Below are 18,290 nucleotides of genomic sequence, written 5' to 3' on the forward strand. Positions count from 1 at the left end.
CGAATGATTAAACTTAGTAGGTACCTAAATAGATATTATATTAGGCAGACGTTGGCCTAATATTTTCCAACTACAAATACAAACAAATTAATCTAAAAATTAAAATAGAGATAAACAAGACGTAAGTATGTCTATTGGATTCTGAGCAGAGTATTTTTTATTATACATATAGGGGAGACTGGGGGAACTACGGTCAGTAGGTAATACAGGTCACCTCGTTATCCAATAAACTAATGCATCTAAGATTGCGTTGACCATACAAAAAGGTTAAGAATGATAACAAAAACTTATTCTTATCGGAACGATACTATCAAAAGACATTTTCGCGTTTTCGCGTTAAAATGTGCGCAACTAGTTTTTAGAGGTAATTTCTCTAAATAAAAAATGTCATGTAATTTCAATTAAGGTATGAAAATATTAAAAATATATTTCTACTCTATAGATGTTTATAATATAAAACAAAATAATGGAGGTTATGACTATAAAATCAAATAATTTAATAGTATTATGGTTTATCGATGAAAAATATTTTTTAATTATTTTTCAAAAGGGGAAATACCGATAAATATTAAATATATAATATAATATAATATGTGTGTTGCAGATAATCAATGATACAACTCAGTATTATCTATTGGTATTTGTTTTCAGATATTATATCTACGAAGAAAACTTTTAGTTTGAACTATTTCTTCAAAAAATATTTTTTCCTATATTTTTGCATGTATTTTATGTGTGTTTTATCTTTTATATGGCCGGTATTTCACCAGAATAAGGAGAATATCGGTAATTTGCATTTTTAAAAAAAAAAATATTTAAAAAAATATTAGCTTTTGTTTAAAAAATCTGAGACATTGACACAGTGTATAGTCAATATGTTCGTGCATCCATTTATTGTAGTAGCATAACATTTAGAGTCTTAAACCCTGAGATATAACAATTCTTGCTTCCCTCAGTTCTTCCCTTAGTTTCCCCTAAATGTACTCTGGAGTGTAGGTATACTATATGCAATTATGAATTAGGTATGTTATAATAATGGTTAATACTTAAGACATTATATTATACTATCACCTTTGAAATTATGCGTTCGTATATTATGTTCGCTATAGAACGTCGCATTAAAAAAATTATATATAGGTATACGCATAAAATACGACGAAGTCTAATCTAATATCTAAAATCTAATAATTTTGTAATTTACATCTTCTTGAAGACCACGCACCAATCACCATGACCAACTTTGAAAAGTTTGTAACGTTCACTATCGTAAAACATTTAATTATTACATTAGTACCTATATTATTGCGTATAGTGAGGTACTATTATACTTAATATGCTGTAGATGGTTGCTTATTATATTGATTCATGAACTAACGCGGGATCAATGAATATCAATAATATATTATATAATATTATAATGTTTAGGTACCTAGGTATAATAATTAGTTGGATTCTGTCATTGTTAGAAAATAATGATAACAATATTATACCTACTTATAGGTACCTACGTATATTAATAATCAGACGAATTTAAGGGAATATATAATTAGGCCATATTCCTAATAATATTTAGCCTGCGGCTAGTATATTGGTAGACATTTGCGTTGTAATAGTAGAAACACCTTCATTAAAGAACACCTAGTTATACTTGTAGCTGCACAAAACAAATCAGGTAAGTACAATTTAGTCATTTGATGTTTCAATATTCATATCGAGGCTGGGGTCATATAACCATGTGTTTTCGCCACAACAGATTTTTTATCGCATATTATGCCTATCTTAGAACACTGTGTTACCGCGACGCGATTGACGTGTGCGGTTGTACAATAATTGTTTAATAATGAGTTGTAGCTCATAATAAATGAAAACATAAGTGGTAAAACGTCATCATAGTAATTAAGGATAGGTAAAAAATAGTGCGTTAAAATAATATCCTAAATAATATCGTTATGTATATTGTATACCTATAGATACTAACTCGAACGTTAAACTTAACGTTATAAAAAATATATTAATATTCCGAGATGAAGGGTTCATAATTTATAATTATGTGATTATGGATATTTGGAATTCATTGGATTTTTTTTTTTTAAATTAAAAGTTGTAGTAGGTACTTAGTTCTGATGAATATTCAACACACACATACACCTACTAACGCCCTTTCCCCTTCTTATAAACGAGTTTTTTTTCAATCACACATGCATATAATTAGTACATTCTACGTATTAATATTCAAAATTATTTTATTGATAAATATTTTTTTTAAATTTTATTACACGTTTGCTAAAGTACGCATTTTTGCACTGTAGGTAGTACTTACTTAGGTACATATTATATTTATCGTAAAAAAATAAATACATACATCAATACACAGAATCTTGAACTTCTACTGAACGACAATATATTTTAATATACAAATGAAACTGAAAAATCTGGGCAATGTAATGTAATGTAATGATCAAATCTTCTGAGCGAGCAATCTTACAAAGATGGGTGTCTTTTTATTTTGTGTCTGAACACACGTCTTTTACTTGTAGAAAAGTGTTCCAATCATCATCAACTTCCAGGGAGGTTTTTGTTAGCAAATTGGATCTAGTTTGTAAAATTAGAAATTTCTCAGAATTCTTTAAAATAATTGGTGAGGGGAGGGGGGAGAAATACGAACATTAATTGGTAACCACGGATACCAATAAGTTAGACGGTCTCCGCACAAAGTCGATTTTCATTGTAAACAATGATTAATCATTGAATTCAAATGTAATACATCCATTACAGTGAATTACTCGATGACATGATACACACGAAATTTACTATGTAGGTACAGCGGAGTGGTTACCTACATGACGGCTTATTATGTTTTGTATTTATAGAAAACCACATTGGTACATAATATAATTTTCCGGCGTAACAAGGTCTTGTTTGATATCGTTGATGTGGCTTAGAACTCGTGAATTACAATAACATACAATTTATTTGTACCCGTCATACTCATACCGTCTCAAATCACATACGTCGTGCTCGATACATATTGTTATTGTATACGGACATTAAAGTACTAGCATTGATTAATACTCGCACAACGCACTTGTACTATATGTATATAGTATATTGTCTACTGTTTATTGTATGATTAATGTTTATACATCGATGATTATTGATAATTAAATATATTTGATAGGTTTATCTAAATAGGTACCATAATAATATAATAATAATATTATCGTGTTGTACCTACGTGTTAATGAGTTAATATAGAGTTACCCATTTTGGTTCATTGAATTTGGCAATATGTAACTACAAATAACAATACTATTATGATGATCGAAAATAGTTGGGTACCAGTTAGTACAGTAATTATTAATACTAATATAATTATTATTGGGGGGGACCTATCTCGGTCCACAAGGCCTTCGAAGGTGTAAACGGGTTGCCCCCTCTCATCCACTGCTGATGCAGGTTGTCTGTTCACCGACGACTCTGCGGTCTGCATTATAGAATTTTGTTAATCTGTTTGTACCATTCGTAGCAGCACTAACTGGTGAGTTTTAATGATTTTTTTTCATATTATTTGTTATTGTTTTGCTTATCATAGCTGGAATCATATTATGTTAAGTAAAACATCAAAAATATATTTTAGTATGATAGTTTAAGTTAGGTTAACAATTTTTTTTAGGTTTGAAATTTAGAGTAACATAAACTTAACATTAAATATACAAACCTAGTATGTATGTACTTATCTAAAGTGGATATTTTAATTATTGTTATTGTTTAATAAATAATAATGCATTTATTTAAATACATTGAATAATATTGTATGTAGGTATTCAGGGAAATTGTTCTTATTGCATATGAAGAAGCTATAGCTTAATTCATTTTTTTTCAAAATTTAAAAATAATCTAGTAAAGAAATTAAATTGTTTTTGAATCAAGTTTTTTAAAAATAATTTACTACTGGTTACAAGTCTTGGAAAAAATCATTAAACATAAATATATGATATATTGTTTTGTGTAATTACTTTTATGTAAACAAATCATTTTGATATTAGTTAGGTATGAACAAATTTAAGTTTTGCATTGTTTATAATAATAATCTAAAACAAGGACAAAATGAGAGTAGAGATGCATTTATATAAATATATAATTAATTTTTCGGTCATAGGTACATAGGATGCGTTTTTTTACTAACATTATGTACTTTGACATTTAATTAATTAAACCGGAGTCCTACCTAAAATGCAAGAAATACGTGGAATATGTATGTTATTCGATCTATCGAGGGAGTTTGAAGTGAAAATTAGAATATTTGTCGAAATAAAAATAACGAACGCATAATTAAAACAACTTTTAAAAACCTGCCTTGTACACTTTCTGCTTATAATTTTTTTATTATTAATAAATAATAAACATAAACATAACACGAGAAACTATAACATTTGTAATCATTAAATATTAATAATATTTTACTGTGGCGTAAATGCATAATTATTTCTATAATATGCTAATAATGTAAATATTTGTGTGATAACATCAGAAAAATAATATAAATATGCAAACGATTTATAATATATTATAATATAAGTCATAATATTCATTACTGATTAGTGATTAGCCAGTGCCCCGTATAGATGTTAAGAAACTAAACATCAAAATCGATTTTTAGTTTATAATATAATATACACAAGTCTAATTAATAAACTTTAATATTATATAATATATTATGCTTATTAGGCTAATGACATACTAAATATGTATCTGAAAATTGACGCCGATGAAACTATGCACCTATGTAATACTATTGTAATTTATTACGTGTTATAATAGGTACGTTAATAAATAGGCATATTAGCATATTGGTGGTATTATCCTTCGCAGATTTCTCTATATCAATAACAATTTTAATATGATAATCGGGACCTTGACGTTTCAACGATCTTTAACGAGTTCTGATGTAGGTGCCTAGACCTAGTGCCGAACTAGACTTAACAGTGTTGTACAATAATAATACCTATTAAACTATTGTTTATATACCTAAATTATTATTCATTCCGATGGGAATCCTTTGGACCGTTAATTTTAAGATAAGAAATGTTGTTAGTTTTTACTTTTAAACTCCAATGTAGATAATCACACGACTTCATTATAATAATATACGATAGCATTAATATAATTTCTGATTTTCATAAAGTCAATGTCCTTTTGTCAAAAACAAGATACATTCAAATAATGTGTAAATAGATAATATTATAAAATTATAATATATACTATTCGTATATGTCATTCCGACACGCCAGTCTCTATTTAGGTGTCGTGTATTATAATTTATATTTGTTTATACATTATTTTTGAGTAGTTTGTATTCATAAAATTAAGTTATCACCCGTTCTTTTACGGTTAATTTTACGTCAAACAACATTTTAAATGATTTAATTTCTATATTCTTGAAACAGCTAGTTGATTTAAACAAAACACATAAAATTCATAGTCCATAAATTAAAAATCACAAGATTTGCGAAATAATAATATAGGTAAGTACCTATATATTATAGGTCATAGGTGTAAAATAAAAGTGAATTTTAATTGCCATTATACATAATTATTGAATTTAATGTAAAAATATTAAGTGTAACGCCGTTCTTCTAAATATGGTGGAATGTACAGGATTATAATATCATTGTTTTTGAAATGGATTTTCGATCAACTATTTACGCAGTGAGGCAATAATTCAAATTTCTATAAATAAAACCAAAATTTTCTTAACTGGAATAACTTTTGTCGTACCTAGTGGTTTCTCAATAAATTTGAATCACCAATACTCCGTTAGATCGTAATAAGATTGTTGCCACAGATTGACATTTTTATTATTTTGTACATATAAAAAAAATGATTGGAATAATTGTAGGTATTTTAATTTAGTTATGTTCACGGCAGACCTGTTGATATAGATCAAAATTAAATGAATATAACTATTTTTACATTTTACCAACACATAAAAATTGTATGGAAATAAAAAAAATTTCACCAAGAGAAACAACATGGGTCGAATATAATATAGGAAGAAAAAGACGAAACGATTAATAATACTAGTTTTGGCGTTCGCTCGGGGCCATCGAAAATATCTATCGATTTGCCGAGATATATATGGGGAGGCCTCGGGGTAAAAAAAAAAGTATAATATTTTCGTTTTGTCCAAACCATCAGCTTTACCATCACTATACCTATATAATATTATTCTGTTATATTTGTGAAGTTTAAACACGCGACACAACGTTCGACTTGATGTTTCCCGCTGCACAGACTGCAAAGCATGCGATATTATCGGCTATTGTGCATATTATGCATATTATATTATAACGTTTAGATGTACGAAATTATAATAATATTATACCTCAGCGGATCATAGAAAATACAGTCTTCGTGGTTGTACAATTTCATAATTCATATCATTATTCTGATTTGGGTATAATATAATATTGTGTTAAATGCAATTAAATCCAGTCGTGAATACGTTTAGTATAATTATGTTATGACTTATATGATGAATAATGGTGGCGGCGCCAACTATTAAATCTTTTGAGGCAACTGACATATTATGGTGCTTTTGACACCCACCCCTTATGACCAAATTAAAAAAAAAATGGTAAAATACTAATCTGACGTATAATATACATTATTAATAATGACCATTTTACCACAGACTTTCATCTTTCTATAGGTATCTATACTGTATATCCCCGGAACCCACCCTATAGACTGAGTATATTGATATACCTAGTCCCGTGCCTCAACAAATTACCTCCACGCCACCGCTGGCAGGTTATGAATATTATTATTTGTACTATAGTAATAATAACGATGTACATGAAATTATTATTCGTATCTAAAATAGGTTTACGTAACAATTGAAATTTCGCAAAAAAAAAACTTTACAATATTATACGCCGGCCCCGGATAACGCCTGTCGACCTTCTGCGTCAGCATTTCAGTTTTTCCACCGATTCGGATTCAACGGGCTCGCATTGTTTTAAATAAAACGGTTCGGATGCCGGAAAACGTCCGCACAATGTGAAAGCCGTACATAATATTATACACATAGTAACAGGCCTCAGGACACGGGAAACGGCCGAGACCTTGTACCCGCGCCGACGTTCTCTGCAGTACATTTTATAATATAAACGACTATTATAATATTACAATAATAATAATAATAATATTATTATCATTGTTATTTGTTGTTATTATTATTATTACTATACAAACACATTTTTAAATATTCATTGCCGATTTGTCCTCGGGTCATATTGAACGGCGGCAGTCTCGTATTCGCGCGTCCCGACGACGACGACGTTTGATAACGTGGTTTATCATTGGTACCTACCTATTCAATCATTTAGGTTTAGCTCTCAATTTTTCTCGGATTCCTACACGACTTTATTTTACAGCTGCAACTACAGTCTACAAGACCTACAAAATATTCAAATTATATGTATATTATCTGTACAGCGATAGAAATAATATAATGTGGCGTATATAATATTAGTTATCTGTAATTCCGAGTTTTTGAGTACAGAATGTACTGTTTTGAGTATATGATGTGAACTTAAGGTGCCCGTGACAATGTAATTTTGTTTGGGTTGTTGTGGGTGGGGGTATTTAGCTTCTTCGCATCATGGTAGTCCACGTCTAGTCACTATTCCAGGTTAGGCCCAGCCTGGACCAGGGAGTTATCAAAACAAACGAATTTCTGTTCTTATTAACGTGGATATGACCAAATTAGGTACCTATATGTAAGTTTTGCAGAAATCGATATGATACAACGACGTTTATATTCTTATTTTACAGTAGTAACTGGTTAACAGTAGTAAGTTACTTTTAGACTAGTGTCAAGTCATACGGTTATACGGGTTAATTATTATTATATTATGGACTTCTGCAGTACAAAAAAAAATACATATATATAAACAGCAGGATCAATAATTTACAGTAATTTATACAATGTGTCCCGGGGGATGTGTAGTTTACCTTAAGACTAAAGTTATAAAAAAAACTGATTTTGAGGTCTTGGGGTCTAACTCTTTTATTTTTTTAATTAGGGTTATTAAACTTTTTGAACTTACCGCACATTTTTTTATGTATATCTTCAAAACGTTTCAACTATTTTATCCCAATTATTTTTAAATCTTAAAACTATGTTGGTGTACAATCAACTAACATATGTATTAAACCAAAAATGTACAAATTATTCTTATTGAAAAAGTAAACAAAATTGCAAAAAGTTATCATTTTTAAACGTAATATATAAGTAATAAAATATAAAAATTAAAAGAGTTAAACCCCTACCCTTTAAATGTTTTTTTTTCATAACTTAAGGTATACTATCATAATATTATGATGCCGGCCGATCACTTCCCCGGGATATATTGTATAATATTGTATATTATCTCTACATTCGATAGAAATGGATTGTATAATATTGTTAGCTTCAGTCGTGAGCGTTTCCTATATATTTTGTTTTTTCCTGACTTTACGGGATAACGACAACTTTCACTTAATATTAATGAACATCGTTTGTATAGTAGATACTTATTAATGTGATAATATTATAATATATTGTTCTCAGGTAAAGATGGCGAGAATAGCGCTAGCGATACTGATTTTGGGGTGCTGCACATGCGCCGTGTGGTCGGTAAATGACCGGCTGCGGGAGGTGTTTAGCTGGAAGCAGTTGGACTTTGCGTTCCCCGACCAGAAGACCAGGCAGGCGGCCATTGCCAGTGGCGAGTACGTGCAGGAGAACAATTTGCCACTTGGCCTAGAGGTATGGCGGGACAAACTGTTCATCACCGTTCCCCGGTGGAAGGCCGGAGTGGCGTCCACGCTCAACTACGTGTCCCTCGGATCGGGTAATTATTATTTTATACCTATACTACGCGGTAATCGATAATATATTTCAGATATCATAATGAAAATAATATGACAGAATATAGGTGAAACATATTCTGTGATAATTTATTAAATAATATTAAATATATTAATAATAATGATGGCGATAATTAATAATAACGTCAAGTGCGCTGACCGCGGCGTCAAATGGACTGCGTGGGATTATTATATTACTTTGTGGTGTGATCGCATAATACGATGACCACCGTCGAGCAGCTGACCCACATGACCCTAGGCCGTGACGCCGCAGTCTGCGTGTTGCTATATACACCACCCACATGACACACGCATAAAATTGTTATCTATCCATCACGGATACCGAAAAACGCCATAAACTTTCCGTAGCTTTTTTTTTTTTATTATTATTATAAGCGTATAATTGACCATTATTGTGTTTTCTGTATTGCATGTCCATTGCGCGTTGTCTGTTCGTGTTTGTATAATATATTATATTGGTACATGGCTATGTTGTGTATTTGCGTTATACTTCGGTGGCGGTCGCCTGAAAGCAGTTTATTATGTAATACATATTTTATTCCTATAAGTCATAATATATTATAATAATATGTAATGAGGATGATGGGTAACACGTAGTGAGATACCCGATCGATAAAATAATATTATGTCCTAATAAAAATATTAATTTCGACCATATTTAATAACGTAATCACCCGGTTTGATATTTGATACGTTGTTATAACTACAAAAAAATTAAATATTATAATTTAAAAATAAATCGTACGATTTTGAGCGTCCTCGTACGTTTCGCACTCACTCACATCACAATAATAATATATAGGTAACCACTCATAATATTCGAACTATAGGCAATGAAAAAAACGTGTTGTTTTGGATACTTTCTTTTTCTTATCTGATATTTTTTCAGCGATTCATTATATGTATGAGTGTAATAGTCAATGCGAATATTTGCCGTGTATAAATGTTTAATTTAGGTACCTATGTAAAAATATAATGTTATAAATGAGGACTGTATTTCATGGTATATGGTATAGCAATAGCTAGTTGGCGCGTTGAGCTTTTTGTCAATAGGCATGACAATAGTTACGAACATACTATAGTATAGCATTCGATTTATATATTATAATAATTTATAACAATAATATAAAATATTATATAGTATTGCAAACGTTATTCGGTTATTGTAAACATTGCAAAAACGGTGTGCATCAATATTTTATATACCTACACGATAATAATATACAGGGTGTTTAAACAATTTTGAAAAGCTTTAATTACTGTATGTACATCTATATTTATACGTACATATCAGGAAGCAATAACGGATAACACTGCTGCACATTTATTAGGTATAACATTTAATCACCTCATCGCAGTTAATGTAATAAAATAAGCAATATATTATGTAGTACCTAATATTATAATGTATTCTATTATCGTTCATCGGATCTAGTCTATAATGACCGTTTCCCAACTTTTTGAACTCCTTGTACCTACCTATTGTAGTGAACGTCCGGAAAACGGTACGAGACTAACGTATTTAGTAATATAATATTATGGTCATTGCGTAAAGCTGGCGAAAAGGTTTTATACGCTCATCTGACGATATTTCTGTTATTTCACGCGTGGCCGGGCGGACCTCTGATTATGCAGCGATAAACGCAGTCTGTTTCGTCCGTATTCACGTAATATCACAATATTCGGCCAGAACCGTAAATCGTGTAATATTACAATCTTACGCTGGACAACCACCTGTTCGGGATCCGACATAATACGCGATACGTCGCTATATATTATAGCGTCGCGTACAGAGTTTTCGTATACGAAAGTAATAATAATATAATACCTAAATGCGAAAAAAAAAACAAAATCCACGTATTATGCATTCATTGTCGTAGGTATACAAAAACCGATAAAAAAAAATGTGGCAACGCGCGATTTACAAAATCATTCTACTCTGCGGACACAGTACCTATACGTACGTGAATCGCACACATGACGCGGTGCATGATCGTGTGTGTATAGCAACAACTACAATAATAATAAATAATAATAATAATAATTATTATTGTATCGGTGTTCTCACGGAAAGTGAAAACGACATCATCGCGTATATTCGTGTCGTAACACCGTGTCCCGCATTCGACCAGCAGTTGAATTATATATTATATTTTTTATTCTCACACGTGTCTTGTCATCGTAACTCGCGGTCGTATTGTGTTTTTTTTCGCTTAAAAATCGCAATAAAATAATAATTGATCTGAAATACTGCTGCCCGCAAAGAAGAGTAGGTCGAAATAAGCGGATAAGACGAAAACGAATCGTAGTGATGGTCGTTCCCGATTGCCGAACGGATAATAAAATATTATATAGTACCAGTAGGTACCTACTTATGTGGTGGTAGAAAAATATAATCCATTAGTGTGTGACTGTGTGTCTTGTTAAATAATTATTCGAGCGGGAAAAAAGGCACCTACGCTTCAACTTTGGTTGTTTTTGTGTTATTATTTTTTGTAGTTAGATGTTTGATTTTGCTTCCATTGTGTAGTTAGTTTTGGTCGTGGTATAAGTGGATTGAAATGTATTCATGTGGTAGTACAACATAATATTTTATGGATCCGCCACTGTGTTTGTCAACTTGTTAAATAATATTTTCGTAAGACACGCTACGCAGTACAATTTACTTGCTATTGCATGATTTAAGTATTAAGTCAATCGTTAAATTTCAGTACATTTTAAATGCAGAATAACAATTTAGTTTGCATGGTGGTGATAATTCGAATGTACAGAAGATAAAAACTAATATACCTATGTAAGTATACTGTAATATTTAATTTGATATTTATTTATACGGCGTGGTTAAGGAAAATAAAAACATTGATTTCAGATATTAAAATAAATGGTTATGGTTTAGTTCAAGGCAACAAATTGTCATTAAACATTTGAATTGAATAATACGAACTATAATCGTGGGACATTATTTCAAATTATAACATATTATTTTATGGCATTTTATATAAAATAATTATTGCTCTCAAGTGTTATATTTTATAAAAGCACATTTTAATTAAAATTTAATTTCGATTAATACTTTAATCCACTTCATACGACCGAATAATATATTGCAATATTCATTACTCGGTGAAAATGTTAAAATATTTTAATTACATACGAAATCATTTCTTCGCGTTTGTGTGTTTATTATTATTTCACCGACTTGCACTCATTATAATAATTACTATGAATATAATATTACAATATTATACCTGTATTGAGTTGTTTATTTTTTTTTTGGTGCACGTGGATTTATAGTTATGTGTGAAAATCGTTCTTCGGCACGATTTCATAATGCCCACGTGCCTAGTGTAGGTACCTATGTGACAATACATTTACGTAGGGACGAACCCTTATGCGAAATCCACGTTATCGCAGTTGCAAACCATTATAATATGTTTTTACACGTAGTTGTACACGAATACATCGTATTTACAGAGTTTTCCGTTTATTATTTTCAGAACCGGAAAACAGATCTCCCAATCTGATACCGTACCCGAATTACGAACAGAATCGTTTGGCGTCCAACATGACCGATCGAATCGTGTCCGTGTTCCGCATCAACGTTGACGTGTGCGATCGACTGTGGCTGGTCGACACCGGTCTGAACGACGTGTGGGGCGAGGCCAACCCGGTGCAGACGCCCAAGCTCATGGTGTTCGACCTGAACACGGACACGCTGATCAGGCAGTACACGTTCAGACCCGATGACATGAAGCCCGACTCGTTCTTCGCCAACATCTTGGCGGACACCACTAAGGACACGTGCGACGACGCGTTCGCGTACATCCCGGACTTGGGCGGGTACGGGCTGGTCGTGTACAGCTTCGCGTCGAACACGTCGTGGAGGGTGAAGCACCACTTCTTCCACTTTGACCCACTGTCCGGCAACTTCCACGTGGGCGGCCACAACTTCCAGTGGACCGACGGCATATTCGGCGTGGCGCTGTCCCCGGTCAAGGAGGATGGGTACAGGACGCTATACTTCCACCCGCTGTCCAGCACCCGGGAGTTTTGCGTGTCCACGCACATCGTCCAGAACGCCAGCATCGCGTCGGACAGCTACTACGAATACAAGGTGCTGGGCTCTAGGGGCCCGAACACCCAAGCCAGCGGGTCATCGCTGGACGAGGCCACCGGGGCGCTGTTCTACACGCAGATAAACAAGGACGGCGTGGGCTGCTGGAACTCATTCCGGAACGCGGACGAGTACTCCGCCGACACCAACCACCTGGTGGCGTCCGACAGCCAGACGCTCGAGTTCCCCAACGATCTCAAGGTGGATAAGACGGGAACGCTGTGGGTGCTCTCAGACAAGTTGCCACTGTATCTGTACAGGGGCCTAGACCTCAACGAAACCAATTATAGGATCTTTAACGCCCCCGTCGTGGACGTAATCAGGGGCACCGTTTGCGACATCAAATAGATATTAAAATTATGATGTGGTACATATACCATTTTACTACCTGTACCAATTATCTACATCGCTGGTTCCTCATACCTCACGAAATCCAGTACTTATTTTACACTTTATATATATTATGTATTACGTATAACAATAATTTAGTACGTGTTTTTTTTTATACATATTATTTTATATTTTATTGATAAATAGACGCATTACAGTATTATTGTTTGTATGTTCATTTTTTTTTTTTCAATAAAATTGTTTTTGAACAGTCTGTTTTATTTTTTTTACCCATTTCAAAATCGTCATTATGATATTATAATCTATCGATTGCGCATACTTACCTGTTATTATAAGGGAAGCATGTTATGCACATTTTTATTTTCATGGACAAATGTAATTATTTTGATGACGAAGAAAATTATACGTTATTTTTATCCGTGATTACGCGTTTTAAGTACCTATATAGCTGTATTTTATTTTATTGTTTTGTTAAATAACGTAGTGGTTACATCCGATGTTTTTATGCATGAATGGCTGCAGTAACTATATATTATAATTTGTTTTTAATGATCAAATCAGCGTATAATTTTATATTTAATTATTTAGTATAGTTGAATAATATCTATAATATTAAAAAAAAAAAATAACGCAATTTTTTGATTATCGTGATAAAGAACACCCAGGAAATCTTCAGTGTATGTCAGATTCCTACATAGGTGAAGTTCGGTGTCGTCAAAATAACAAAATTATTAACTGCAGTGTATTTACTCGAGTAATAAAATATTACATTTTTAAATTAATGTCATCTTTATAAATAAATGTGTATCTACCTATAACTGTTCACATTTTATACCTATTCATTTTCTACGTTATTATTTTATTCGTCGTTTTGAGAAATAGTAGTTTATATTTATTATCTATATATATAAAAATGAATGTATGTGTGTCAGTGTGTGTGTCCATGTTACCATGGCAACCATTTATATATTATTTAGAGATTTTCGTCGGTGTGTGTCTCCGTATTACCATGGCAACCAATTATATATTATTTTGAAATTTCCGATAAAATGTTTTGTATATAAATGGTTGCCATGGTGATATTATGTAGAATTATTATTCATATAGAGTTGGCAATTTTAATGGACAACGAAGTGAACGGGATCAGATATTTATATATATATAGATAGATTATACCTCTGAGCAGAAGATAGGCTAATTTAAAAAGGGAGAGAACCAACCCCGGGAGGTGCTCAAACAGGAATTTTGAGATTTCCGATGGAAATTTTTGTTTTTAAATGGTTGCCATGGGTTTTGAAGCTATTATAATAATAATTATTGGTTGCCGGGAAACGAAGTGCACGGGATCAACTAGTAAATTATATTTAACAAATAACTATAATCCACCGTAAGAATTGTTATGAATTATTATAAACCAAAAGTTAACACTCATTAGTTCTTAGCATGAAAACAAAATCGAAATATTTGCCGGCAGCCAATAGGCTACCGGAGGACGATGACTAGAAAAAAACATTAATGAGTGATCATTGAAACATAATATAGGTACCTAAACCATGTAACAGTGTTAGTTAATTTTATTCGAATGTTTAGACCACAATTTTATCTGTTTGATGGGTTTTCACTTTTCAGAATATTTCGCTGTATTTTGTTGTTATAATTTTACTATTTAGTAATTATCTTAAAATACCACTTTATAGTTGTAAAAGTACTAAGTACTAAATGGTTCAAAAATTTCCTCAAGTTATGTATTAATAGAAATAATATATACTAAATAAGCAGTAAACGTTGAAATAAATATTTTATACTAAAACTTTTAAAATGAGGAAGTTTGTTATTATTTTCTAATTAATCATTACTATTTTATATTAATATATTATATTGCGTTATTGCACTGAGCTGTGTGAAACGAGACGAATGCATTATGCACGATATCTGTAGGATCCACCTTTTTTTTTTTTTTATTAGATTAATATTAATTAATATTACAAAATATGATGAGTGTCTCACGTTACTGAAAATGCGGTAATAAGGTTTATTTTTCTATCGATGCTAAATAGTGAATACTATTGGTGTGTTTTGTACTTAAAATAAGTTACCGTAAAATACTAATGATTTTTAAATGTAAGTGTTTGAGTTGAAATTGGAGATTCCGTTTCCTCTAGATTTTTGACACTTTCAAGTAATGTGTATGTGTATGTGGGAGTAATGCGTATCGTTATCCAGTTGTAATAATTAATACAATTTACGTATAGTTTAGACATAGTTAAATTGCGTATTGCTACATAATTATTATCATTATTAATATCTATCGTGGACTTAAACACCTGGTATGAATTCAATTATATTTAACTATTACCATTTACCGGGTTAAGTTCCAATTTTGAGGAAAAACAATAATTACGCATGTTTAAGTTTTCGTTTACCTACGTTTTTCCTTGCCTGTGCAACCACATCGTCGTACCTATCAACCTCAAATTTTTTTCATATTTTAGCAACAATTATGCATTTTATAGGTTCAAATTATAACCGTTCGCCGCGGCTGGTGCCATACCCGAACTACCAAATAAACCGACTGCCGGCCGCCGGTCAATCGACCACCAACCATCTCATCAACACGTACAGGATAAGCGTGGACACGTGCGACCGCTTGTGGATGATCGACATGGGGATCTCGAACGGCACAAAGCTCGGCCAACCACAGCTTTTCATCTTTGACCTGAATACGGACCGGATCGTCCGGCAGTTCATCATCGCCCAAGACCTGATGCGCGTGGACGGAAACACGTGGTTCCCGGGCCTGTTGGCGGACACGGACTCGGACTCGTGCAACCGTGCGTTCGCCTACCTGCCGGACCTGGGTGGCGGCCTGGTGGTGTACGACTACCAGCGCAACACGGCCAAGCGAATCGAGCACCATTACTTCTACTTCGACCCACTGGCCACCGTGTTCCACATCGGCGGTGTCCGGGTCGAGTGGCCGGACGGCTTGTTCGGCGTGAGCATGTCCGAACGCCACCGGAACGGCTTCCGGACGCTTTACTTCCAGGCAATGTCCAGTACCAGGATGTTTTCGGTGGACACGAGCGTTCTGCAGTCGAACACGAGTGGCAGGAACACGTTCGAAGAGTACCGACATCTCGGCCACCGCGGCGCTGGAATGCAGGCAGGTCCCATGACCTCGGACGAGGCCTCCGGCACCGTTTTCTACGCGCTCGTCAACCAGGACGCGGTCGGCTGCTGGAACCCGAAGCAGTACGACCACCTGTCGTCCGAGACCTCAGCCGTGTTGGCACAGGACTCTGAGACTCTCGAGTTCCCGGGTGACATCAAGGTGGACAAGGACTCCAACCTGTGGGTGCTCAGCGACAGGATGCCCCGCCACCGGTTCGATGTTAACAACTTTGACGTGGAAGACATCAATTATCGCGTGTTCAGAGCACCTGTGGCCGACGTCATCCGCGGTACGGTTTGCGAATCGCCCCGCACCTTGACTCGGCCACCCACCGGTCCTAACCATCCCTCTCGTCCGCGGCCAACCACCACCTCCACCAGTGGAAGTGCATGGAACACGCCGTCCTCTAGGGCGAAGGATTTTGATTAAGTATGGTTCGTTACATGACGCTGCGTATGCACGTGCAACGGCATTTAATGTATATTTTATTTATTATTATTTATATTGCAAGGCGAAATAGTGTTTTAAATATAATCGCCACTTAGGATCAATGATCGGTATAATATGTGTTATTATTTTTATAATTTTATACTGTTTAGAGCATTTTAGTATATGACTTAAAACTGTGAACGAAATACATTTTTTAGTTGTAGGTGAATGTAATATTTAATAATATAATTTATATGTGGTGAGTAATAATTAAACACAGTGATATTTAAATTTACATAAAACTGCTATATTATTGTGTTATAAAATGAGTCAGTCACTATAATAGCTAATATTATTATACGAGTACATAGTCTTTGGATGAAAATAAGCAATCCGTAAGCTTATTAGGAGAAAAAACAAACTATACATAATAGCTGGTACGTATGTGAGCATCAGAGCATTATTTTGTCGACGAATTGGAATACAAACTATTTTTGTTATTTATCCACAAAATCATAACTTTTCGTGGTCCGCAACTTAACTTTTTTTTGCGTATCCCTGGTAATCATTTTCGGTATGGTCACGATCGACGAAGTAGGCGTAGACGGCGAGGTCAAATCCGATGGCGAATTCAATAATATGGTAAGTAAACGGAACTGCTGCGAGAGCGAAAGGCTGGCTGAGTTGCCCCTGAGGTTTGTATTATTAAACATTTTGAACAAAACAATCTGTACAATCAGTTATTATTATGGTACATAATTATATAATATGAGCCGTGGTATGGCATGAAAACTTAAAAGGAAGTTACCCATTGTCAGTAAATCATTGAGTACCTAGCCTCAGATAGGTAAAAATTATTGATCCATCGACAACGGAGTAATGGTCGATACTATATAGTTGATATTAACAATTATGTTTTACTTTATTAATATTTATTTATTTTTATACCATACCTATTTGGCTATTCCATCTGAACGCCGAGTTTATACGCCTGATTCGATGTTTATTTGATAATCGTTGTATTATAAATTCAAAACTCGAAAGTCTTACAGAGTGAACAATGTACAAAAGTGTACCCTACGTCTTTTAGTGTAGACAAATTACTTAAGGTAACATCATTCATTTTTTTTTTTTTTAATACAATTCATCAGATAGGTAATTGTTTTTCAACTATTTAGATAGGATGTAAATTATAAAATAATTAATTATTTATCATGATAATGCTGATGACAACAATAATAATTAACAGCCATTTGTTTGACAAAAATGTTTATCTTATTTCCAAAA

At 33.2% G+C, this 18,290-nt stretch overlaps 1 protein-coding gene across 2 annotated transcripts; it reads left to right on the plus strand.

The window, feature by feature from the left end:
• Positions 1–3,412: 3,412 nt before the first annotated feature.
• LOC100161869 (protein yellow) lies at positions 3,413–17,300 on the plus strand. Of its 2 annotated transcripts, none has more exons than XM_008191572.3 (3): positions 3,413–3,538; positions 8,618–8,900; positions 15,916–17,300. In XM_008191572.3, exons 2-3 carry the CDS (start codon positions 8,624–8,626, stop codon positions 17,001–17,003), a joined length of 1,365 nt encoding a protein of 454 aa, XP_008189794.1. In that variant the 5' UTR covers positions 3,413–3,538; positions 8,618–8,623; the 3' UTR covers positions 17,004–17,300. The 2 variants fall into 2 exon arrangements, with proteins under 2 accessions (XP_008189794.1, XP_008189795.1); XM_008191573.3 differs by lacking the exon at positions 15,916–17,300 and adding an exon at positions 12,435–13,652 and having other exon boundaries at positions 3,414–3,538.
• Positions 17,301–18,290: the final 990 nt, after the last annotated feature.

This window comes from Acyrthosiphon pisum, chromosome A1 (genome assembly GCF_005508785.2).
Source record: "Acyrthosiphon pisum isolate AL4f chromosome A1, pea_aphid_22Mar2018_4r6ur, whole genome shotgun sequence".
Lineage (NCBI taxonomy): Eukaryota > Metazoa > Arthropoda > Insecta > Hemiptera > Aphididae > Acyrthosiphon > Acyrthosiphon pisum.

Excerpts from the sequence above, each read along its gene's own strand:
- LOC100161869 (XM_008191572.3), top strand. The coding sequence starts at position 8,624 with ATGGCGAGAATAGCGCTAGCGATACTGATTTTGGGGTGCTGCACATGC. Across the intron at positions 8,901-15,915 it reads CTACGTGTCCCTCGGATCGG|GTTCAAATTATAACCGTTCG; the intron begins GTAATTATTATT and ends TGCATTTTATAG.